The sequence below is a fragment of the Bactrocera tryoni genome, chromosome 5, assembly GCF_016617805.1.
Source record: "Bactrocera tryoni isolate S06 chromosome 5, CSIRO_BtryS06_freeze2, whole genome shotgun sequence".
Classification (NCBI taxonomy): domain Eukaryota; kingdom Metazoa; phylum Arthropoda; class Insecta; order Diptera; family Tephritidae; genus Bactrocera; species Bactrocera tryoni.
Window position 1 is genome coordinate 42,729,519 of NC_052503.1, and position 24,884 is coordinate 42,754,402.

Below are 24,884 nucleotides of genomic sequence, written 5' to 3' on the forward strand. Positions count from 1 at the left end.
AAACGTTTTAAGTAGTTGCCATATAATTATTCAAAAATTAAGTACTCATACACAGTTCATACGTATACATATGTACATGTTTGTATGTCAGGTTGCCGGTTAAATGTAAAATCTGTAATTTATATTATATAATTTATTGGAGACGAATTATGTACGTATATGTATGTGTATTACACATTTGTAGTCCTTAAATTCTTTTTGAGCGTCTTTTTTCTTTCAGTGAAGTTTTGTATTTTTTGTTACAACTTATTGTAAATATATATATATGTATATGTATGTCTTTTGAAGCTTATTTTTGTATTTAAAAAAGAAAAATCTCTATAAATTAATATATATATGTGTATATATTATTAATAAATGTTTTACTAAAACGATGGCTTGCTGCTGCCCATGCCACGTGCGGGCAGACTATTTGTTTTCGCAGTGGGATTATCACGGGCCTGCGAATGCGCCACCACAATGCTTAGGCATTGCACCCATTCCTCGGCATTTTTGCCGTCCTTGGGTTTGAGTATTAATGTCTGATCGGCGGTGAATATTTCGAATGCTTTTGGTATGTTGCGAGCGCCGCGCGATACCTTGACGGAGCGTATTTGATTTACATCAATGCTTTCGCCGCCACTCTGTAGAGATTAGAGGTTAAAGGAAAATTGTTTGTAAGATAAAAACAAACTTTAGTGAAGTCAGTTTAGCTTACCGATCCTTTACATGATAAATGTGCGCCAGAGAGCGTAAAATATCTTGTGCGCCAACGTCGAAATAGACGCCATTTGCCTTTCTTCTCTTTCAGCTGACCCTCGATCATTGGCTGATTGCTACCGTTGAGAAAGCCAACGGCTTTATCGGGATGATTACACAGCAGACAGCCCCATTGGTATTCCAATTCATTGCAGTTCGGGTTGGAGGTGTCCGTCTTGGATACTTCGAACACATCCAAGAAGCCAGAGTGGCGTAATTCGTTGACGAGAATCTCACGATCCTTCAATCACAAAATATTTTTCATATTCAGGTAATATTAAATATTAAAAAAACAAAGATATGTAATTATTTTTAATATTCTTATATAGTAAAGATAAATACAAACCTTTGCATTGGGAAACTGGCTGGTGACCAATTCGGTGAAACTGCGGTTCTCGCACTTGAGTATTTGCCAAATGTTCTTCAAATTGCTGATACCGGGCTCACGAGTACTAAGAACGGTTTTTTCTTTCACCTAGTTAAGGGATATTAAGTAGAATATGTTAAATATTGAGGAAAGGCCTCAAGCTTAAACTTAAACATATCTACAAGTCTCTCAAAAAAAGTTATATGAATAAAACACAATACTCAAAAAGGCAAAATATGTCCAAGTGGAAACTTTTCAGATTCCAATGAACTAAGGTGGATGGTGAGCGGATTAACTGTCTTTGTATGATAGACCTATGCATGTTATATTGTATATAAGAAAATACAAAAGAACGTTAACTTCGATTGCAGTGAAGCTACAGGGTTTGTTCGGAAAGTAACAGGACTGAGTCGATTTAAAAAAAAATTATTGAAGCAATCGTTACAATTCTTTAAAAACTTTCAAAATAGGCTTCTTCTGCGTCGATACAGCGCTGCCAGCGCGATTTCCAAGCATTGAAGGTGTCACGGAAGGCTTTCTCCGGAATAACCTTGAGAGCAGAGGTGCATGCTGCTTGGATCCTCTCTGTCGTTTCAAAATGCTTGCCTTTTATCGGCCATTTCACGCAAGGAAACAAAAAAATCCCGGTGGGGGGGATTCACGTCTGGGCTGTACGGCGGTTATGAAAGCGTTGGGATGCCGGCCTTGGTTAGGTAGCTGCTCACAAGAAAGGCGGTGTGCGCTGAGGCGTTGTCGTGGTGCAACCTTCAATCGGCTGCGATGTCTTTTCGGACCCGATTGACTCTTCTTTTGAGTCTCTTGAGAACTTCCACGTAAAACTTGGCGTTGACAATTTGTTCAGAAGGAACATATTCATGGTAGACCAGGCCTTTGATGTCAAAAAAGACAATGAGCATCTTTTTCACTTGGGATTTGCTCAATCATCAGCGACCTCTTCCAGGCCCGCCAAAAAGGCCAGTTGCCACCGAAACACAACCACTTCTTGCTAAAGAAACACCTGGGTAAGCTTGCTTGATCATATCAAACGTCTCTGTCGCAGATTTACCAAGTTTCAAATGTGTGATTTCAGTTTAATCGCGTACCTCTGCTCTAACGAACGCTGCATTTTCGGCTTGCCCAACTCACAGAAACACTTCGTGCGAAAATGTTTGTTCTGACTCTCCAGATGCTCAGACACAACTGATCTGCCGCTCGTTCGTTTGTTTGGAACGCCCTCTACCGAATCCAGTCGGTGCGCGCACGCTCCGAAGTACCGTCGTAGCGGAGGAAAGTCAGTACTATTACTTTCTGGACAAACCCTAGAAGAAACCCTTCACAAATAAAAAAATTGTCCATACAAGGACAAAATTTTGATCAATCAGTTTGTATGCCAGCTAAATATAGTGGTCCGATCTGAACAATGAAAAGGACACAACAACCTCCAATGAGAGGCTCCCTTTTGATGTCGTGAATATATTTCGTCAGATAAAAAAAGTTTTCCATACAAGGACCTGATTTTGAGCGTTCTATTGGTATGGAAACTATATGTCCATATAGTGGTTTATATTGATCCAATATCTGTGGTACCAAAAAATAAGCAGCTCTTGGGGAGGCAAAATATCCGATCGATATCTTAAAAACTGAGGGTCTAGTTTCCGTATATACAGACAGGCGGACATGGCTAAATCAACTCTACTCATCATGCTGATCACAATTTCCAACGTTTTTTCCTGAGTGTTACAAACTTCATGGCAAACATAATATTGTTGAAAACTGGTCTTAATATTAATAGAGTAGCAGTTCTTAGGAAAAAATATCTGAATCGCCTATACAACGAGTTGTTCCAGGTATGATAACAACAAGCTTTTCGCATGCCCACTAAACTTGTTCTTATAACTCTTTTTTATAGTTCAGACCAAAATTGGGAATTGATTAAAAAGGCCCCTATTAAAGAAACGAGCGTACATAACTACAGATATTGACTTGCACTGAATGAATCCTGTTGCCATGTTATTTCAATATAATTAAAATTTAGGGTTTGTTAAGGCAATATTTAAAAGAATTACTTACATAATGTCGCACTTGAAAATCCAAAAACATCAAATGTATCCAGGTCTTGGGGTTGCGCGTGCGCATCGTAAAGCAGGCCTTCGAGTACATACAGTGGGGGCCGCGTATCTGACAGGCGAAGTGTAGTTTGGCCACCTTTTTGGTGCGACGTTCTGCAAATTCATTTGAAACTTTTTGACGTAAGTACCAGACGTGGGGGAAAGTGGAAGCATACAGCGATAGTTTGATGGTAGACGACGACGACAGACGAGTAGACATACATATACACACATATATACATATGTATTGTATATAAATACATATGTAGGATAGATATAACAGCAGTGCAACGGGAACGAGACGAGAATGAAGAGTTAAAGTTTGAATTAATTAAAGTATGTACAACGGAAAAATCAAAACGTAAATGAATTAGTAAGCAATGTGCAGTGAAATTAAGAAAGGAGTAGGTCAAAATTGACGAAAATACAATTAGTTTAACGCATGCTTGTGGTATGACAAATTATGATATTGTTGTTGTTATTTAGTACTGAGGCAACATCAAGACACAGAGCTACTAGCGGTTAATTTCTAAAGTTAGCTCCTGGATTTTTGACTCCTGCTGTCTGTTTTGATGTTTTTTCTCAGAAGCAAGACTTTTCACTTTTGCTAATTTGTCTGCTTGTATTTATGTATAATAAACATATGTTTATGTATATGCTCACCTTCAATGCTGCAACGCGTTGGCGGCGGCAGCGACTGTGATACATCGTCCATGTAGGACTTAATTGAACCGAAATGTTTCTCGCAGAATTGTTGCACCGGATCGCGCATTATCTGATAGGGTTCAAAGGTGCTCATACGTTGATCCAAAATACAGCTATTGTTTGCATTGAGTAGTGTGCGACTGGTGTTGTTGTTGTTTCGTCGTGGTGTCATATTGGTTGTGGGGCCGGAGACGATCACTTCATGTGTACTCTGCGCAAAAAAAATTTAGTTACTTTGCTGGAAGCATGTGTTACTCATACGCCGTGGCGTACTAGGTTTCGAGTGCTTACATTTCCATTTACGGGCAATTTCATCACAGACTTCTGATTGCCATTGTTCTGTTGAGGCAGTGCTGGCGAAGCGTGATGCACTGAAACTGGATTCTGTGGTATGGAAATTGAACCTGCAGAATTGATATTTTATTGTGATCATTTTGTAATTCCAAGGATTTTAAAAATAAACGGGAATTGTATTTGATTGATTGTGCAACTGCCCCTGGTAATCAAGCAGACTCTCAGATCTTACGGGGGTCTGAGAGGAATATAAATCTAGCCTCACGTTATGTAACAAGGAGACTAGGTTTGCAAAACAAGCAAGCTTCAAGAGATTCTGTATGTGGCTGCATAAGACTCTGGGCAGAGACAAGACTGACACAGTAATATCCTTTAAAAGATGCGACGGGATGTATACGATCAGCGCGGACGCACTTTCCGGAAACAATTCAGGAAGACCAGTGTTTACCCGAAGTCGAATACAAGCCATCTTGCTTAGATTGTTACTACGGACTCAATCAAGTGGGCCATGGTATCGTTTGAGAAATTCAAGTCTCCGGGAGTGGACGGAGTCTTTCTAGCAGTCTTACAACAGAGAGAACAAGTACTATCGCCACACCTTGTTCGGCTGATGAGGGATAGCCTCGTACTGGCGTACATCCCAGAAATATGGACGACCGCGAAGGTGATCTTTATATCAAAGGTAGGAAAGAAGGACTATTCACTGGCAAAATCCGGTCAATTAATCTATCTTCCTTTTTACTACAATGGAAAATATCGTGGATTATGAAATAAGACCGAAGGCGCTGAAAATTGCACCCCTGCATGTGAACCAGCATGCTTACAGAGCAGGTAGATCAACCAATACTGCTCTGTACCAGCTAACCTCGGATATAGAGAGTTCGCTGGAAAGCACATCGAAGGTGCTTTTGACAACACGTCTCACAACAGCGTATCCAGGGCACTGGAAGAAAAGAAGGTAGCAGCACCGTTGCGCAGATGAATGAAGCCGTACTAGAATAGCTGAAACCACGGTAGGAGACACAAGGTTTCGTCCCGGCACTACAAGGGACCCTTAGTGTGGAGTGCTGTCCCCCCTGTTATGGAGCCTTGTCGTGGACGACCTACTAGGTTTGATAACTGACAAAGGCTGGATTTCTGCTTGCTAAATATCTCAGTTCTTGATTAATACGGGTGGCGGGGATAGGTACAGGTATTTTTTCAATAGCTTTCTTTTGACAGATCACGCGTCAGCCGTGTCAAGTTCAGTATTGTTTGACATATCATCATGGAAAGACTTACGCCCGAACAACGTTTTCAAATCGTTTAACTTTATTACGAAAATTCACGTTTGCTCAACTTACAGTCAACATAATCGGTCTACTGAGGGTGGTATTCGCAACACCATCATCCATCTTGAGACTCATTACTGGATAAAATTCGACCGAATACCACCACGTCCAGCACGCAGTGAAGGCAATATAGTAGTCGTAGTAGAGAGTGTACACGAAGACCGTGGATAGTCGATTCGGCGACGTTCACAGCAATTCGGACTGCAGTATGGACCGACTTGGCGCATTTTATGTCGAGATCTTAAATTGAAAGCGTACAAAATACAGCTTGTGCAAGAACTGAAACCGCTCGACATTGTTTCACTTCAAGAAGATCAGAATGTAAACAAACAAAATTACCGCATTTGGGACGAAGAGCAAGCTGAAGAGATTCAAGAAGTGCCATTTCATTCAAAACAAAATCGGTTTGCAGGCCGGTGGAATCATCGGTCCATATGTCTTCAAAAATGATACCGGTGAGAACTTAACCGTCAATTTAAAATTGATGTTCGTGATCTCGGTGACATTTGGTTTCAACAAGACGGATTTATTGGGAGAACACTTCGGTGAGCAGATAATTTCACGGGCATGGGCCGATCGATTGGCCACCAAGATCTTGTATATTACACTGTTAGACTTTTGCCTATATATGTAAAGTCTAAATAATATACTCTGAAATATGACTGTAAAAGGAGAAAGATTGGCTACCCAGTTGTTCTGTCTAGTAGCTGTAGCCATGTATAACTTACATAAATCCTACATTTCTCACTCACCAATTGACTGATTTAATGCATCAGTACTATATTTCAACATCGCCGTGCTCGAGTTCAGCAATGTAGTGGGGCCCTGTGAGTGCGGTCTGACTTTAGTGGGAGACGTCGTGACTGTGACACCGCCTGATGTCACCTGTGTCGAAGGAATACCCCATTTGTTGTGACCAGTAATAATGACATTGTTACTCAGCGGCGGCACAGGTGTCACATATCCTGGACTGCTAGGGCTGGTCGGAGTTTTCGGCAGCGCACCAGCGCCTACAGTAGTTGTGCTGGCGCCTGTAGGCGTTTGTACCACTACATTGCCGCTAGATTGCGAATTATTTGCATTGTTAGAGCTTGAACCACCATTTTGGTTAATATGCTGTGATGAGCTGAGTCGCGTCATACTCTTGTGCAGGCCGCCCACCGAGCCACCGGCGACATTGAGACGCGTCATGCTGCGGTGCGTATTGCCAGTCGGGTGCAGACGACCAGTGCTGCGCGAGTCTCCCAGCTTGACGCGTCGCGTATAACCAGTATGTGGAGGAGTGGGCGGCACAAGCGGCGGTGCACCTGTCACGGCAGCGTTATGACTCTGTTGTATAAACGTTGTGTTTGTGTTCACGGCAGTTGGTTGAGTTGGTTGTGCTGTTGCTAAAAAAGGGATGTATAAGTCAAAGTGTTGCTTGAACGTTGTTGTAACTTACAAATTTTTAAATGGGCGCTTAGTAAAGCCTTGCGACTGCCATCCTTTGGACTGCTGGGGCTGCTGCGGCTCTTATTCTTGCTCTTGTGCATGCGGCCTGTGGTGGCAGTGGTGGCCGCCACCGAGACGGTTGTTGGGCTGGTGACTGGATCGGCAGTGATTGGTATCGATGTGGCTGAGGTGTTGGGCACATTATTATGATTGGCCGTGGCTGCTGTATTCAGCACTGTGGCCACCACTGCTGCAGCCGCAGTTGGTGTTGGCGGTGGCGGCTCTGTTGGGCTATTCAAATTCACAATTGTCACGCCACCTGAAGTCTTATTGCTAACATCCATATTAATGTCGGACGTCGAGAGTTTCTGCTGACTGTTAAAAGAAGTTAGGCTTATTGCTTTTCATTGTCCTAATATAATTTATATTAGTAAAGCTCACCTTAGTGCGTTCTTTTGACGTACACAAGCGAGCACCTTATCGGTGAACAATATGGGAAATGATGAGCATAGCTTGGTGGCCTCCTGCAGTAAATTCGTTTGTGATGTGCGATCTGCATGTGGCAAGTGTTCTAACACAAAATCAAGTGCGTACTGGGCGTGTTCCTTTGAGCATGAAAAAAGTAGGAAACCATTAACTTTCATATTATTTCTGGTATTTACTGCCTAATCCTCACCTTATTCGTGCGTCCGGCGGAAGCGAGTATTTGAGCTGCCAAGGAAACCGTACTCGGATTGGCTTTGCTGGCCGCTTTGATTTTTTCGCAATGTTCAACTATCAGCAGCGGGCGCTGCTCGGAAATTTTCAGTAAAATCTGCATTGTTATTGTGGCAGTTTCATTGTCGTACAACAATTCGCACAGACGTGGCACACAGTTTTCAAGTACCTAATTCGATTTATACAAGCATATACAGAAATTTATTTTATATTGCAATTTCCCCATTGGTAATGGGTTTCTCTCTCACTCACCGCAGGTGTCTTTTGCGCAATAAGCAAATATAATTGCAAAACGGCTAGTTTTTCCTGTGAGTCACACTGTGGCAACAGCGCAACTAGTACTGGTGCGTGAGGCGACACTTCATCTGGCGAAACCTCGTAAATTTGTGAAAGCACGCGCAATAAACCGAAATTACCTATATACATTATATAATATAATATTTTGTATAGCCTATTCATGAAGTGCATGTTATAACTTACCAGACATGATGGAGTCCATAATGGAAGTTACATGTGGGCTTAGCAAGTAGGCATAATCGATGGCTGCTAAGGAGAGATAACTTGCCAAGTTTCGTGACAATTCACGGTTGCCTTTCGGCAGAAATTGCACGGCGACTGGCAGCGAGATTTTCATTAGCTCCTTTTTGTCATAGTTCTGCAAGTGGGTGAGGAGATAAATTAATAAATAAAGTGATAAAATATAAAGTGATAAAAATATTTATTTAATATAATGTTTCTATTAGTGACTAACAACGAAACGAAATAAGAATAGAAAATCATTTTTTTAATTCATATTTTTTAGTTGCAATGTCTATACATGTTGGATCTCATATGCGGATTACAATAACTGTCATACTTCTGTAGAACTTCTACTTAATGAAAGAGATATTTGTTAATTAAATTTTATTTTTTATGATGGTTGAATGTTAATTTGTGTTTCGTTTGCTTCAAAACCCGGTAAAAGAATCGTAAAATGAAGTAGATCGAGATAGCTATCATTCTAACGATCTTAGAATTGTTTAGCAGGGTCTTTTTGTGTATTTTTTTGAAAACTTACCATCAAAATGTATGTATATATTTTTTATACCTTCAGAAAATAGAGTCTTCAAAGAAGATAACGTCCACTGACTTTAACAAAATCTGATATTTTTACGTGACAATTTTTGATTGAAAATAAGTTTTTTTCGATTTTAAGTCGAAATAAGGTGTCTTCTTTAAGGGATTACATGGGTTTACGGGTTTTAAAAAATTGATTTTGATTGATCAAGTTGATCCGAGTAACAGTTTCGGAGATACAGCCTTGAGAACTTGTTCGCTCGAGGGTAGCTAGGCTGAGTGCACCGTTCAAGTTCTAAGTTAATGTTTTAACTAAAACACGAATTGTTTTCACTTTAGATGATCCAGTAAGTAGTTATCCCACCAACGCGGGTGCATCTTTTTTCCGAAGGGTCACCAGAAATGGCCGAGGCGAATATATTTTTTTTCAAAAATTTCAGAATTTCTTTGTATATTTTTTGTGCAAAAATATTTAATTTTTTACATAAGAAAACATTGTTAAAAATAGGCTGTTTTTTACTCAAGGAAACCCATGCAACTCTTTAATATTGAAATAAAAAAAATATATTATGTTTGGGACATAAGAAGGTTATGTGGAGAAGGTGTTGATACAAAAGTTCTAGATCTTTCCTTACCTACAACTGTGCTACATAACTTTTTTCTATAGGACTCGTAGTTTTGCTGGAAATCGAGTTCAACCGTTTTTAACCCTTTAAAATTAAACTACGTCCCTAACGACATCAGATCGCCCGTAAATTAATTTTATTTTAATTTTTGTGATTTTATCTTTCGTTTTCAATGGGTTTCATCCTATAATAATAATTAGAATGCTTTTTTGCGAGCAAGTGTCTTGATTGAAAGAAATTATTCAAAGAGGGTCGAGTTCGCGTTGACAACGAACCACGTCCAGGACGGCTATCAACATCAACTGATGATCAACACGTCAATAAAATAAAGAAATCGGAGCCTGAGAATAAAGGATTAATAATCAAAGATCTTGCATCGTTGGAATATCGGAAGGATCAGTGAGAATCATTTGGGTTTAAGAAAAGTAAAAATACGGTTGGTTCTAAAATCAATAAATTTTTTTAAAACGAACGTCACCTTAACGTTTGTGAAACAACTGACTACCAGGATGCCATGGTACGTATTATTGTTGACGATGAGTCTTGAACCTACGCTTACGATCCGGAAACAGACAATCTATCGGCCAAATATCGTGGCAAAGGTTAGCCGAAGCCGAAAAACCACGTCAAAGTAGGTCAGAAATCAAGCTTATATTGACAGTTTTCTTTGAGTATCGAGGTGCGGTACATTTCGATTCCCTTTCTACCAGCCAAACTGTCACCAAGAACTACTATTTGAGTGTTATGCGTAGTTTGCGCGTAGTTTTTCGTAAAAAGAGGCTGGAATTATTTTGTACTACGATAATTCGTAGTCGTGAGTTTTTCGACAAATTTTCATCCAATATCGTGCCGCAACAAGCGTATTCGCCTGATTTAGCTCCTAAAGACTTCTGGCTATACAGCAAACTCAGACGACCTTTACGAGGAAACCGTTTGAGTAAATTGAAAACATTAAACGTGAATCGCTACGCGTATTGAAGGCTGTTCCGGAAAATGTGTTTAACAACTGGGAACAAGGTAGATTATTTTGGGACGGACGACATAGTTTTTTAATTATAAATTAAAAATCTAAAATTATAAACAAAGCCTTACTATTTTCTGCTCATAGTAGTACACATAATTTTCCTTCATAAAAATACAATGCCAGTGTGCCTGTTATAATGCTTTTAACTTACCAAAAATATACTCGAAATAATATCAGCGGCAATTTTTGCATGTGGTGGATCCTCTTTAGCCGTGCCAGCCGGCTGGAGGTTCCACAACAGGCATGTCTTCAATAAATCAACCAATGCGGCACAATAACGTTCTGCAGTCTTTGTCTCACGTATGCAAGAGAGCACACGAGTAACGCAAATCTCCACCACCGACTGATCATTATTGTTTTTGAGGTAGTCCGGATGTGAAATGATCGGACTGATGTCGGAGAGCTTTTTTTTGGGAAATAAAATATATTATTATTTATGCAAGGTTTCTACGCATATATATACATAAATATATATATACATATATAACTTAGTAAATTGATATCATTAGTAGCTTACCACTTCGCTGATGTCGTTGACGATTTCCGAATCTGGTACCGAAAAAAGATCGCCAGCACGGGATAGATCACGTTTGGAGAGTACTTTTGTGAAGAGCTCGTGCATTTTTCTGTTGTATTATTTTCGTTTTTGTTTCCTTTTGAGTCTGCGTATTTAAGAATTGTCTTTTTTGCTTTTGAAATGATCACGAGCTTGTGAAAATGGTAATGGTTTGCTCTCATGTGTACACACAACTTATAAGAGTCCTATTTATGTGCATATGTATGTATGAATGTAAGTAAGTGTATGGTGGCCTTAGTTAGTTCAGTCTATACATTATTAGGCAGCGATCACCGAAACGGCGACGAGCACATTTAGCACTCTTTAATCCCCTCTGCGACGGGACTGCAATGGGAAAAAAGAATAAAACAATTAGCAAAAAGTAGAAAAAAATCACTTGCACAGAATTTTTGAATGTCCACAGACGTATTTTAAATAGATTTCGTCCGAAAATAGTTTTTCAATGAGTTTCTGCATTCGCGCACAATTTCGATATTGCGAATGCTTGCGTCTTCTTTTTCTTCAAATGCGCGTGTGAGTGCGTGAAATCTATATCAATTCACTAACTTCAAGCCTTTATAGTTTATTTGTGTCATTACTTTGCTTCGAGTTCAACAGGTCCACAATTTCACGGCTCCTCTTTAGCCCAACAGCAATGGTCGAATGTGACGTTACAACAATGTGTAAACCATCTAACTTCGTTTCTACAAGCAAGTTCACATTCGCTTTTCAGGTGAGTGAAAGGTATATTGTAACTGGCCGCCAACATCCCGCTCTCCCCGCCCGTCCCTCTTTTGGCACATACCGTAATTAATTAGGTTCGCAAAAGGTACTCAAGAATAAGCATATTCGCTGGATGTTTTTCCTCAACTACACATTTGTTGTTGTTACTTTTATTTGTTTTCTATTCTCCACTTTGTTGTTATTTGTAACACTTGCAATTTTTTTTGCTGAGGTAATGAAATTCTTGTGCAAAGAATGCTTTCGGCAACTAGTATTGGGGGTTCCCCACAGCTGGTACATGTTAAAAAGTTAATTGATTCAAACAAAAAATTATATGTGCTCTGGTATTCCGTTGGGTCTAGTGATTTGAAGTATAGATAAGCTCTAGTGAACTTACTGGCGCTTAACGTCTTTTTACTGTCGGTGGGGTAGTAGGGGAAGTTGGATACATCGACTCAATATAATGTCAATCTCTTCAATAAATGTTAGAGCCTTCTTAATATTTCATCGTTGGTATAGAAATAGTATGGCTAAAGTGTTAAAAACTTCCGCGTTCTATCAATATGGGTTCAGCTATTCAAATACTGCGCCGATAAATATCTGATAAAGTATGAAATGCAATATCGATCTAAACCTGTGTAAGTTTCGATTTCAAAATACAAGAAGTGTAATGGGAACATGCTTTCTGCTCTACCTAAGCGTGGTATATAAAATCATTTTCGATAGTTTTTTCAATGAAAGATTAAGGATTGGAAATTCAGTATGTGGTCATCTCGTCTCCGGGAACATGGACTTGGAAAACTTTTTAATTGTTTCCATTTCTGAAAGAATGAAAAGTAGTCGGCGTTGAGATGACTAATATCATTTGATTCTTGTCATTAGTGCATAACAAGAATATAGAAGATATTTCCTAATTTTTTACACTGTTATCAGTATCTCTCATTTGCATAGATATAACTCACATACTGGCCGATATATGCAATATAAATCACCCGGCAGTTTGAAAATCGTTATTTTACGCATATGGGACCTAAGGGAAGTATTGACACGATTAATCCCATTTTGGACACACAGACATTGCCAGGAAAGTATTATCCCTGAATTTCAATTATATATCTCACACATTACATATTTGCCGTATAAAGTTACCTATAGGTACTGGGGTCTAAATATTCGTTACTTAGGGGCTTGAACAGTTTTTGTTGGGTTTTTTGGAGTCCGACGAACACAACGATATGGGTTTCAATCTCTTCGACTAAGCAACTCAACACTAAAGTTAAACGAATTATATATGTTAAGTTTTATCCCTTTATGTGATTTAACCTAAAAGTGGGCGGTTCCACGCCCATCGTCTAATTTTTATACCTGCGCCTTTAAAGTCATCAAGAAGGTAACATTTAAGGGGGTATTCTTGTCTGGGATTTTGAAAAAAAATCGATTTTTTTTGCATATCTTGAAAGTTTAGACTTTCAAAAATATGACCTTGGAAGGATTTTTCAAAATTCGACTTATTTTCGGAGATACAGCCGATTTTGTGACGTGGCGTTGGTTGGAACTAGCCCCATCCCCAAATTTTTATTTTTATTATTTCTTTTAAAAATTCGAAATAGTCAGAAAAGGTGATCCAAAAAAACTTTTTTTCAGGCAGTCGCCATTTTGTGAAAACATTTTTTTTCCCACTTTTCCGTAGTTCCGGCCATTGCGACATTATTCTAGATTAATAATCTTTTTTTTGGTTTCAGATAATTAGGAGGGTTGATATAATGGGTATGGTCACGTGGAAATTTTTAGAGACCCCCACGTCGTCAGCCCATAATTTTTGAAATTTTTTACTTTTTTAATTTTTTTCTGTACTCTAATTAACAAATAACTAATAAGAAAATGGATAGTAAAAATATTAATTGCCTTTTTTAACGACACTTTAAAAATTACCTGAAATTCATGCTTCTAGACCAGAATACCCCCTTAATGTTTCTGGTGTATTTAGTTATTACTGTTAAAAACTACTTCAACCGCTCTATCGCGTAGTTTTTAATAGTACCGTTATATGGGGTATGGGCAGAGTTATCATCCGATTTCATCTGCTTTCGCTATGTTGATAATGGTTCTTATAAGAGCTATTGTAGCTGTAATAGTCAAGGAGATATTTAGCCACGCCCATTTTTCGACATCCTCCTCTTTGTCAAATTACAGTTCTGTATCTTATTTTAACGCTTTGTTATGGCACTTTTATCGTCATCCTGATCATTTATATATATCTAACCCTAAATCTATCTGCTTAGGTTTAGATGAAACGTGCAACCGTTGGGCTAGTAAAACTATTATACTCTTTAGCAACATGTTGCAAGAATATAGAAGTTGAGGTTAAGGAAAATATAACAGATCGACGGGAAAAGTTAAATATTCGAAAACCCGCAATTATTTTCCAATTTTATATGTGCTTCTTCATCGATCATGATGGATGTGATGATCGGTTTGTTTCTAAATGCCTTCTGCCTTTTCCGATCGCTATTTCACGGAAAATGTATAGTGAATGAAAGCTTGAAATGAAAAAATAAAACAAATTAAGAATTCCCAAACAGAAATATAGTACCCTTACTAAAAAAAATCAAAATGTGTTAACGAGTTAAAATAAATTGGATTACACTCAAAATTTTTTCTCAGTGTTTACAACTTGCTTTAGATTTGCAAAATACCTTGAGGGATTAACACATACTGGAAGTGGATTTAAAAGCTTTTCTTTTTGTTACTACATACTGAATTACATAAATGAGGTGACTGTGACAATGAGAATTTTTATACGTACATAAGTACATAAGATATTTAGGCGCTTACCTAAGGTACTACTATGAGCAAAAAATAGTAAGACTTCGTTCATAATTTTAAATTTCTTAATTTTTCCCTTGGACCCAATACACTTTTCCAATCCTCGAAATAGTTGTTAAAATCAATTACCGGAATAGCCTTTAATGCGCGTGGCGATTACGTTTAGTATCTTCAATTGACCTAAAACGGTTTCTCCGGAGCGGTCGTTTGAGTTTGCTGAATAGCTAGATGTCACACGGAGCTAAACCAGGCGAATACAGTGGTTGCGGAAGAATCAATGCTGTATGGGACGGTGCATTACAGTGGCGCAAAAACCAAGAGTTGTCGGCCAATAAGTCCGGCCTGTTTTACGAATAGCTTCGAGCACAGGACGCAGAACACTCAATAATACCCTTAACAACTCCATTTTTTGAGGATAAATTGTGATAAAAAAATCTCTATTCTACTTCTGATACGTCTGTTTGGATGGAAGCTATGAGCCGTTGTAGTCCGATCTGAGCAATATGTTGAGATAAAGAAGCAATGCATTGGATAATATTTTTTGCCAAATTTCTTGAAGATACCTCGGCAAATGTAAAAAGTTCCATAGAAACGTGACACCGAACGTTTTGTTTGTATGTTATCTATGTATATGCTACAGTAGTCCGATCTGAACAATTTCCTCAGAGACTGTGGGGATACCTTGGATAATAATTTATTCCATATTTCGTGAAGTTACCTAGACAAATAAAGTAGTTTTTCAAACAAGGATTTGAGTTTGAACGATCAGTTGTATGGGAGCTAAATGCTGTAGTGGTTCCGACAAATGAGCAGCTTCTTGGGGAGATAAGAAGGTGTGCGAAATTTCAGAGGAATATCTTAAAAAATGAGGAACGGTTTCAGGTATATATTGTACCAGTAATTATAAGGCGGATTCTGCACATATTATCCGAGTACTTATTTTACAAAAAACGTGCTTATTTTATCTAGAATTTACACTGTTCCCTCCTTTAAATAAGTGTATGACCAGGAAGGAATAAAAAAATATATATTATGGACCACCTAACCTAACTCCAAATCTGCTTGTTAAATGAAAAGTGGCATGTGTTAATAAAGCAATCCACAAATTGGATTTGCGTGTGTGTTAGTGCAATTGAAGTTACATAATATTGGCGATATCAGTGCCGGAGTCGTTGTATGAACTCGACGATCAACGCTTCATGAACAAAATGCATTCAATTTATTAGTCGACGTAATACGATACAAAGGAGTTAAACATGAAACATACATACATATATGGTTACATATACACAAATACTTTTTTCACGTCTACAATCTTATAATGCAAACATACACATGCATATACTATATGTACATATGTAGTGAATAAAAATCGAATGGCCATGGGCTTCGTATTGGAGAAATAACCGGATCGATTGAGAGTCAGTCAGGTTAGTAATCGGACAGGCGGGAAAACCAGCTTCGAAACCAGACGCGGAGACGCAACAATGCTTCCTGCTTGGTGGCATGCCAGTCGAACGTCTTGTTGCACATTTGTTGCGTAGATGTTAATATGCAACACACATGCACACCCTTGTTGCAAGTAATAAATGACGGTTTTTGCTGCTGCCAATCACGCTTGCGGCAAAAGAGAGGTAAGCAACAGCTGCACTTAAATATATTATATAAACGGCAATTTCAGTTATGAACTTATAACTCACACAGAGTTGTAATTGCGAATTTATAACTGCTTTTTAGCTTTTTGTAGACATTTTGTTATCGGGTGGAAACATTTTGGATAACTTTTAAAAATTTGTTTTGTGAAACGTCGTTATAGAAAAAACAAAAATTTGGACTACTAATTATGGTTAGCATTAAATTGTTTCAAGGCCATTAACTTAATCATGACTCCCCCTTTCGGTTTTTTAACAAGAGCTTAACTGATAGCTGGCTGTTAATCAGACATTGAGGAAAACGACCTATGTCTCTCATCCACAGATCATTCATATTAGAGTAAAATATGGGAAAAATTGGCATCTTTAAAACGATAAAATGATTTGAATCAGGTCAACATTTCCCGGTGGTCCCATATACATATTTAATATAAACATTTTCGAACATCTGGGTGACTTTATCCTGCATAGATCGGTCAGTGTTTGAGTTATCTTAATGAAAATTACAGAAGGCAACTTGACTTAGCCCTCATATAACTATTACAAGGAATTTCGAACATCTGGTTGACTTGGCACCATTTTGCCACTCGGATTGAAGTATTTCCAAAATATGCGTTCTCAACGCATCAACCGCCCCTTCAGGTGTCCAAAAACGTACACCTATTGGTTTATCTTTTACGAACGGGGAAAACAAAAGAAGTCATTCGGTCCTAAGACAGGACTATACGGTGAAAGGCTCGTCAAACTGGTATTTTAAATACTCAAAAATGCAGTTGTTTCAGTCGATGTCTGACACTTTGCTTTGTCATGATGAAGAGTTATCCGTCTGCGGCGGTTGGTTTTCCTGAGGTCTTGAAAGTCAACTGGCAAAAAGATCGTTGTGTTTCACTCAGAATTTACTGTTCTGCGTTTTTTTTGTGGCACGGTTGCGATATATCCAGTTGTTCCAAAAAAGGACAACTATTTGCCTGGAATCCATTTCGAAAGTTGTAAAAAATAATCGCTCGAAAAGGTTCACGGTTTAATTAAATTTTTTGGCCGAGATGCATATTTCAAGTTACAAATCGCGATCGTTCTGAATATATGTATGTACGTACTCAAAAATATCAAACTTTACGACAAAGTTGTGAGTTGCCAGATTGCAACACAAGGGTTGCCAAATACCGAAATATAAAAGGCAATCTACGTATAGTACCAAAAAAGAGAGATGTAAGATGTCCCACACACAAAATTATAGTCGAATTGATCTGTCATACTTGCATAGTAATTGTAAACAAAGCCTCCGTTGTCCCTTTCATTACGTCACGACATGAAATTTTCTGCCAAAAGTCTCCAAAAAATTTCAAAAACTTTTACTCAAACTGTTTTTTTTGGGACTTATTGACGATGTTACATGTAGAAAATGCTGGGAAGCAGGCATGAGAGAGCAGCTGGAACATCTCCTCTACTGCTATCCGGCCTAATTTAGAATTTAGCTTAGATATTTAGGAGCTTCGCAGTTCAAGGGACTGGATATTTATCAGAATTAGATATCAAGTCATACACGACGTAAATTTCAGCTCGGATTAAACTGAATCTCCATCTAACAAAGTACCTGTAGGGCTATTTATGACATGACATGCAGCTAGTATAACCTAACCTAACCTATTTATGTAAATGTTAAGATATTTACTTTAAAATACAACGTCACTTTATAACCATTTACCCTCCAATTTTTCTGCTTTCCAAAGAACATATATACATACATACATATATCTATATATTTAGGTTTCAATAGAAAAATTCACATTTTTTTGGTGACACCTTACAGATAAGACTTGCATTGCACATACATATGTAGGTCTCAAACTTTAAAGCTTAGAAGTGGATTTTCCCATAACAAGGTGAATTAATTAATAAACGCTTGTGAATAACAAATCGAAGAAACTTTTAGAGATAAGTGTGTTTTAATTAACACTGATCTACACGCGACGAATTGGTGGGAACACATTTAATATTTAAATTTAACGCTGCATTAAAAGAAGATGAATGGGATTGTGAATAAAAGGCCTTGAAAGCAATACCAGTATTGGCTGGAACGGATGGCAGAGAATAACTTATGAATATAGGAATAGAATGAAAACAATAACTAAATTAAATTAACAAAAAATAAAAAAAAATAAAACAACAGAGCCGGTAAAATTGTATAACCAAATTGAAAAAATAAAGTAAAAGTTCGCTCTTAATGAGTAGAATACCAAAATATGGCAATAACAATAAATGCGAAGCTAAATATTGCAGCGAAGCGGTTATAAATCTGTCACTCCACACATATTCCCATATATTTATGGCTCCATTTGTGCTCTTATGCATATACATAAACTGATTCCGGACAAAACGGCAGGTAAATAGGAGAGTTATACTTGTGTAGGTTCAGTGAAAAAATCAAAACATCATAAGAAATAAACAATAATAATTAATTTTATAGAGCAAAAATTTTGGAAGAAATGAGTAACTAGAGTTCTCAAAGAATAGCTCATTTGAAAAGTTACTCTCAGCAGTAAGGCTGTTAAGAGATACTCTACTGGTATTGTCTGTTATATTTAAGAATATCGTTGTATATATCATACATACATTTGCATAAATATATGTATGTATGTATGTACATATATAATATGTACTGTTTTTCTTTTGGGAATATAGTCAGTAGGAAATTCTACGAGTCTTGAAGTGATTTATTTTTAAATTTTTTAAATGGCATGACTTGATAAGGGTTACGGTAAAACTTCTTCTTCTTCTTAATTGGCGTAGACACCGCTTACGCGATTATAGCCGAGTTAACAACAGCGCGCCAGTCGTTTCTTCTTTTCGCTACGTGACGCCAATTGGATATTCCAAGCGAAGCCAGGTACAACTGGCCTACCATAATCAACGGCCTAGTTCTGGTTTGTGATGTTAGATGCTGTTTCTTCCTTATTTTGGGTTGCTAAAATCGAAAATATTTGTAAACATTTCCTAACACGTAGGACTTTTTGTGTTGTAGACAAGGGTTGTGGATTAAATCACCACCATTTACTAAAAAGACAAAATTAGCTGTATGTGTTGCAAAAATTTGGAACTCAAATTCGTTATCAGGACATCTCAAATATCTCTTAGCACATCAATCGCAAATTTTTTCCTCACATTTGTAGAGTAGTGTAATTAACCCCCTACAGAAAGGCCACAAGTTAAACTAACTCCACAAAGTATCGCGATTCATTAAAATATGATTGCTGACAGTAAAATGAAATCGAGTAGTTAGATAGCATCATGGGCATCTTAAAGGAGCCCGGGAATCATATCATTCACGAATTGTTAAACCACTTTTTACTTTAGCACCAATAGTTTTGGCAGAAATGGAGATGAACCGCTTTTGCTAACTGTTGCTACAGAGTATGATAGTTTTGTTCACCTAACGGTTGTACGTATAACCTAAAACTAAGAAAGATAGATACATATAGGGTTAAATTATCACGACGACGAGAAATGTTGAAATCCAGGTGACTGTCTGTATGTCCGTCCATCCGTCCGTGCAAGCTGTAACTTGAATAATAATAGAAATATCTAAATGAAACTAAGTATGTGGGTCCCTTAGTACAAAAAAATTTACGAGTTCGTAGATGGGCTAATCGAAACACTGGCACGTGCCATAACTAAGCACTAAATTAAGATATGAAACCGTAATTTGGCACAAAGGATCGTAGTAGCAAGGGGCACCTGCTACTCAACTGTTCAAGCATCTAGGTACCGAATATGTGAACACCAGTGTCAATAGCCCAATCCAACGCAGAATAATTTTTGCCAACAGGTATTACTTTGGACTGAGTAGGCAATTGAGAAGTAAAATTCTCTCGAGTTTTCGAGAGAAAGGTTCTGCGAAAAATGTATGATCCTTTACGTGTTGGCTACGGCGAATATCGCATTCGTTGGCACGATGAGCTATGAGAGATATACGACGACATTGATATAGTTCAGCGAATTAAAAGACAGCGGCTGCACTGGCTAGGTTATATTGTACAAGTATATATGAACGAAAATACTCCAGCTCTGAAAGTATTCACGCAATACTCGCCAGGGGAAGCAGTGGACGAGGAAGATCTCCACTCCATTGGAAAGACCAGGTGGAGAAGAACCTGGCTTCACTTGGAATTTCCAATTGGCGCCACGTTGCGAAAAGAAGAAACGACTGGTGCGCTGTTGTTAACTTGGCGTAAGCGGTGACTACGCCAGTAAAGAAGAAGAAGTGTCAATAGTTGAATTTTAACCGAAAATATTTGTCAATGTATGGGATATACATATATTTGAAATTCAGAGAGAATCCTTTACTGGCAATGGTATCTCTGTGTATCAAAAATGGGTTGAATTGGGTCAATACTTTTTTAATGACTTTTCTCCATAGACCTAATATAAATATTCTCGAACTCTTTGGTGATTTTATGCTGCATATATCGACCAATATTTGAGCTATCTCAATGAAAATTACAAAGCTTGTTTTACACATAGCAGTGCATCTTTTTCGGTCAGTATGAGTTATATATTATACATTATATGCATTATAGAATTGCTTGGATGCCGATACTCTGGTTGACGTCTTACACCTTAAGGTGTTTCCCTGGCTTTGATTCTTGCAAGTTGTAAGAGTATAAAATGTGCGGTTGCTGCGAACTCAGCTCTTCCTTAATTGCTCCTTTAATGCTTGTTATTTTGTCTTTCGTTTCCGATTAGTTTCCAGTTACTATAAATTTCTTTTATTATTATCATTTTCAAAGGATTCTGCAATAGTCTAGAAGGAAAAATTTAAAAAAAAATCAACAGATTCCTCCGTTCAAATTCGCCAGATTTGGCCCACGGCATTAGCCTGGATGATCATTATGACGAAGAATAAATTCATATTTTCCTTCAGAAAGTGGTTTAACATAACCTAATACTTTTTAGTCCTTGTTTAAATAGCCGTAGCATTTTATTAAATTTACACCCTGATTAATGTCGAATTTTTAGATATGCAAATCAGTTAAATATACTTTGTGCAATTACTAGCTACACCGTTTCTTGTAAAACAATCAACACAAATAAAATATCATATTTTGTGCAAGATTTTCCTGCAGGGTTGGTGGCACACAGTGCAAACACATCTCACCAATACTAACGCAACATTCGGCAGTTACTAATATTCAGTGGCAATGCAGACACCTGAGGGAATTTGCTTACCTGTCACCTCACGTATTGTTTCTGTGTGTGTGCGTGTGTGCAAATAGGAGTATGCGTGCGGCAGCCACATTTGTGAGAGCGAGTGGGATGACAAAAGCGTTTAAAGCAAGCGATGGAGACACCAAGCATGTATACAATAAACATATGTACATATATTCATATAAATACGTACGTACATATACAAATGAGGTGAAGAAGCGACTGGTTGAATTAACAAATTTGTACGCTTTCGATGGCAGTGATTAGTAAAAGCTCAATTAAACTGATTATGTGAAAATGCCCGAGTGTTAAGCGGCAAATTGGACTGATTTATTTGGAGCAAAATATTGAAATTATACAATTTCTGCACAAATTAAAAATATTTTTTAATTTTCTTAATTTTCTTAATTTTTTGTTTTTGCACAATCGTTGCAGTTGACGGAATTTGCATTACAAAATATATTGCACATTAATATTGTACAATGTACACGTGTGCATTTGTTTGTGTTTGACAATGCAACAGTGCATAACGGTAATTTGTTACTTACCACATATGCAAGCAGCACCAGCACATAAGCTATTGCTTACATGCTGGCGACTGAAGCGTGTTGGTGGTTGCCACAAAAAGGCCAACAGCTGTTTGGGCCGCCAAACGCTCGCCGTGCAGAACACGCGTACTCTGTGCGATCAGTGAACTGGTGGTCAGAGCAGCAGCGCTGTGTAAAATATGTGTGTGTTATGTGAGGGAAACGCTGATTTGTAGCGGTTAGGGAGGCTAGCAGTTGGACGTTGGTTTAGTTGGTTTGAGATGGTGATTGAATGGAACGAGTTAAGATTTGATGCGTTGGATTGTGCGCTGCGGACCGGTTGGCTGACTTTTGACGGACACCACAGTGGCGCGCTTGTATGGCAATTGTTTGTACGCTGTATAAATATGTGCGTTCACTCGTTGGTATGCGCGAACGTTGGCAATACGTGCACATGCGCAAGTGCTCTACTTGTATTTGTTGGTTTTCTGTTTTTGGTAGTTAAATAGTTGGTTTTTCAGTTGAGTTGGGATTAATTGTTGCAACGCAAATGCAGCGTATCGATATATAGTTGATCATGTACATATGTATGCAATGAAATAATGGTTATATAGGCACATACATACATATTATCATCTAAAATGCAAAATAACGTAACATTACTTTTCATAACTTTACAGGCGAAGGAAAAACGATATAATAGAAATCACTCATATTGAAACAAAATTTGAGTTTTTGTTATAAAATGTTTATATATTGGTTATATATCGGTTATCATACACGCATATTGATGGTTATAAAATGGTTATATATTAGTTATATATACGTTTTTATATCTGATAGCGATTTTCCATTTTTTTTTTATGAAACATATCGACAACTATTTATTAACAATTATTTTTTGTTTTGTTTGGTTTTTTTGTCGTTTTGCTGTGAAATGCGCACGTTTTTAAGCAAAATCTGATTTGAGTTATCAAGGCATGCATATATTTGTATGTATGTATACATATATGTCTGAAACCCACTCATACATACATACATACGTGGTTTATGGAAATATACACATAAGCACACACATACATATACGAAAAACTCAACACATGTAACATATGTATGTTATGTATGTAGGTCTGTATGTATTAACACACTAGGAAGCGGCGATTTATATCTTGAGCATGACGACTTTGTGTTGTAGCTGTTGTGCGCGGTTGATGACGACGATAAATTTTGTTTTATTTACTACATACTGCCATTTCTGCAGGTAAACTTGCACACGTATTTATATACATACGTAGACATACATGTATGTATGTAAGTTTGCTTCAATATTTGCACATTTCTATTAAAATATATTTTAATTTAAAATTGTGTATGTATGTATTTGTTAATATTTATTTATTTTGTATTATTGATACACATAGTCACCTAAAATACAAAATAACGTAACATCACTTTTCGAAAGTTGACAGGCGAAGGAAAAACGTTATAAAAGCAACCACTCACATTAAAACAAAATTTGAGTTATGGTTATAAAATGGTTATATATTGGTTACATAGTGGTTATAACTTAGTTACATATTAGTTATACACTACAGCGGAAGCTAAAAATTTAATGCGACATATACATACATATGTAATATGATGTAATGAATTGTAAGCAATAAAAAACTCAATTTCGATTTTTTAATGATACGTTCTTTTGCATTTAAGGTGTCGATATAGCATATGTACATATATGTATATATACACATACATATAAGCATATACTTTTTTTGCTTTTATGCTTATATTTTTATTTAAAATATTATTAAATATTATTTATAACTGTTATCACATACATATATTTTATACACTATTCTACCTTATCACTTCCACCGGTTTGCGCGTTCTTCACCATAAAATATAAAAATGCATAATTTTCTGCTCAGCGCATTTTTTCTAGCTCGAATTTCATGCCGTAAACAAATTTTTATTTTAGCCAAAAACACTCACAGCTCAACAGAATGCACGAAAACGAAAACACACACACACACAGGCAAGCATAAGCACATGCACACAATAAAAGCAACGATAACTGCAGTTGCACTTCATTTGTTTTGCTGCAGCGGCAACTTTGTCATTTGCGCTGATATTGCGAGTTTTTGTTATTATTTGTGTAACAAATCAGTAGCAAGATAGACGCGAGTAAATGGTGCTACTAAAAAGCAACAACAACAACAGGCTTCTTTAAATTGCACAAAAAATGTCAGCGCTGTCGCGTTATTCAACACATGAAACAACAACAAAGGATACAGGCAATAAGTTATAATAAGGAAATGATTAAAATATGCGCGTAGTTATTCGTTTGCGGTTTTTTTCACGGCACCACCCAGTCCGGTTAGCGCTGTTGTACCAGTTTTGTTCAGTTGGTTTTTACAATTTTTTTGTGTTTTACTTGCTGGTTTAGTACCTAGTGCCATAAAATTTAATGCCTTCACTCGCTCAGTCACTCACGTATTTGGTTCCTTGTCACTTTTTTGTGTAGTATTTTTTATTAAACTTAAGATTCTTGAATTTCTGCAACTCTTGTGGTATATATTTTTTTTTTTGCAACACATTTATCTGCGGACTTTGATGATGGTGGCCAAAATACTTAAAAACAAGAACAAGCCAGCCATCGACGGCGCTGGTAACGTATCAGCAATACAAACAAGTTCATTATTCTTCTTTTAACTTGTTGTTTTGCGTTTTGTTTCACTTCACATTTGTTGTCGTTGTTGTTTTATTTATTCTTTTCCCCACTTGTTTTATTCACCACCTTTGTCTGATGGCTGGCTGGCTGGTTCTGGCCCGGCGGCGGCGACAACTTATTTATTGCTCACTCACTCACTCACACTCACTTGTTTGGTCACTAACAACAACTTACTTGTATTTTCACTGCCTGCCTGGTTGTTTGCAGACATCCGCTTATCGCCCGACGATCGAACAAACGCGAATAAGCCAACTTGTAGACTGATTT

The 24,884-nt window shown here is 37.5% G+C and overlaps 1 protein-coding gene across 5 annotated transcripts; it reads right to left on the minus strand.

Moving 5' to 3' along the window:
* Window positions 1-296: 296 nt before the first annotated feature.
* LOC120778067 (protein melted) lies at window positions 297-24,868 on the minus strand. Of its 5 annotated transcripts, none has more exons than XM_040109756.1 (15): window positions 24,792-24,868; window positions 10,915-11,298; window positions 10,549-10,800; window positions 8,172-8,346; window positions 7,944-8,107; window positions 7,651-7,860; window positions 7,416-7,579; window positions 6,985-7,349; window positions 6,296-6,925; window positions 4,210-4,322; window positions 3,877-4,129; window positions 3,176-3,345; window positions 1,085-1,213; window positions 698-979; window positions 297-623 (listed from the first exon to the last, which is right to left on the minus strand). In XM_040109756.1, the coding sequence occupies exons 2-15, from the start codon at window positions 11,017-11,019 to the stop codon at window positions 366-368; spliced, it is 3,270 nt and encodes a 1,089-aa protein (XP_039965690.1). In that variant the 5' UTR covers window positions 11,020-11,298; window positions 24,792-24,868; the 3' UTR covers window positions 297-365. The 5 variants fall into 5 exon arrangements, with proteins under 5 accessions (XP_039965690.1, XP_039965691.1, XP_039965686.1 ...); XM_040109757.1 differs by having other exon boundaries at window positions 3,176-3,327; window positions 6,296-6,931; XM_040109752.1 differs by having other exon boundaries at window positions 6,296-6,931.
* Window positions 24,869-24,884: the final 16 nt, after the last annotated feature.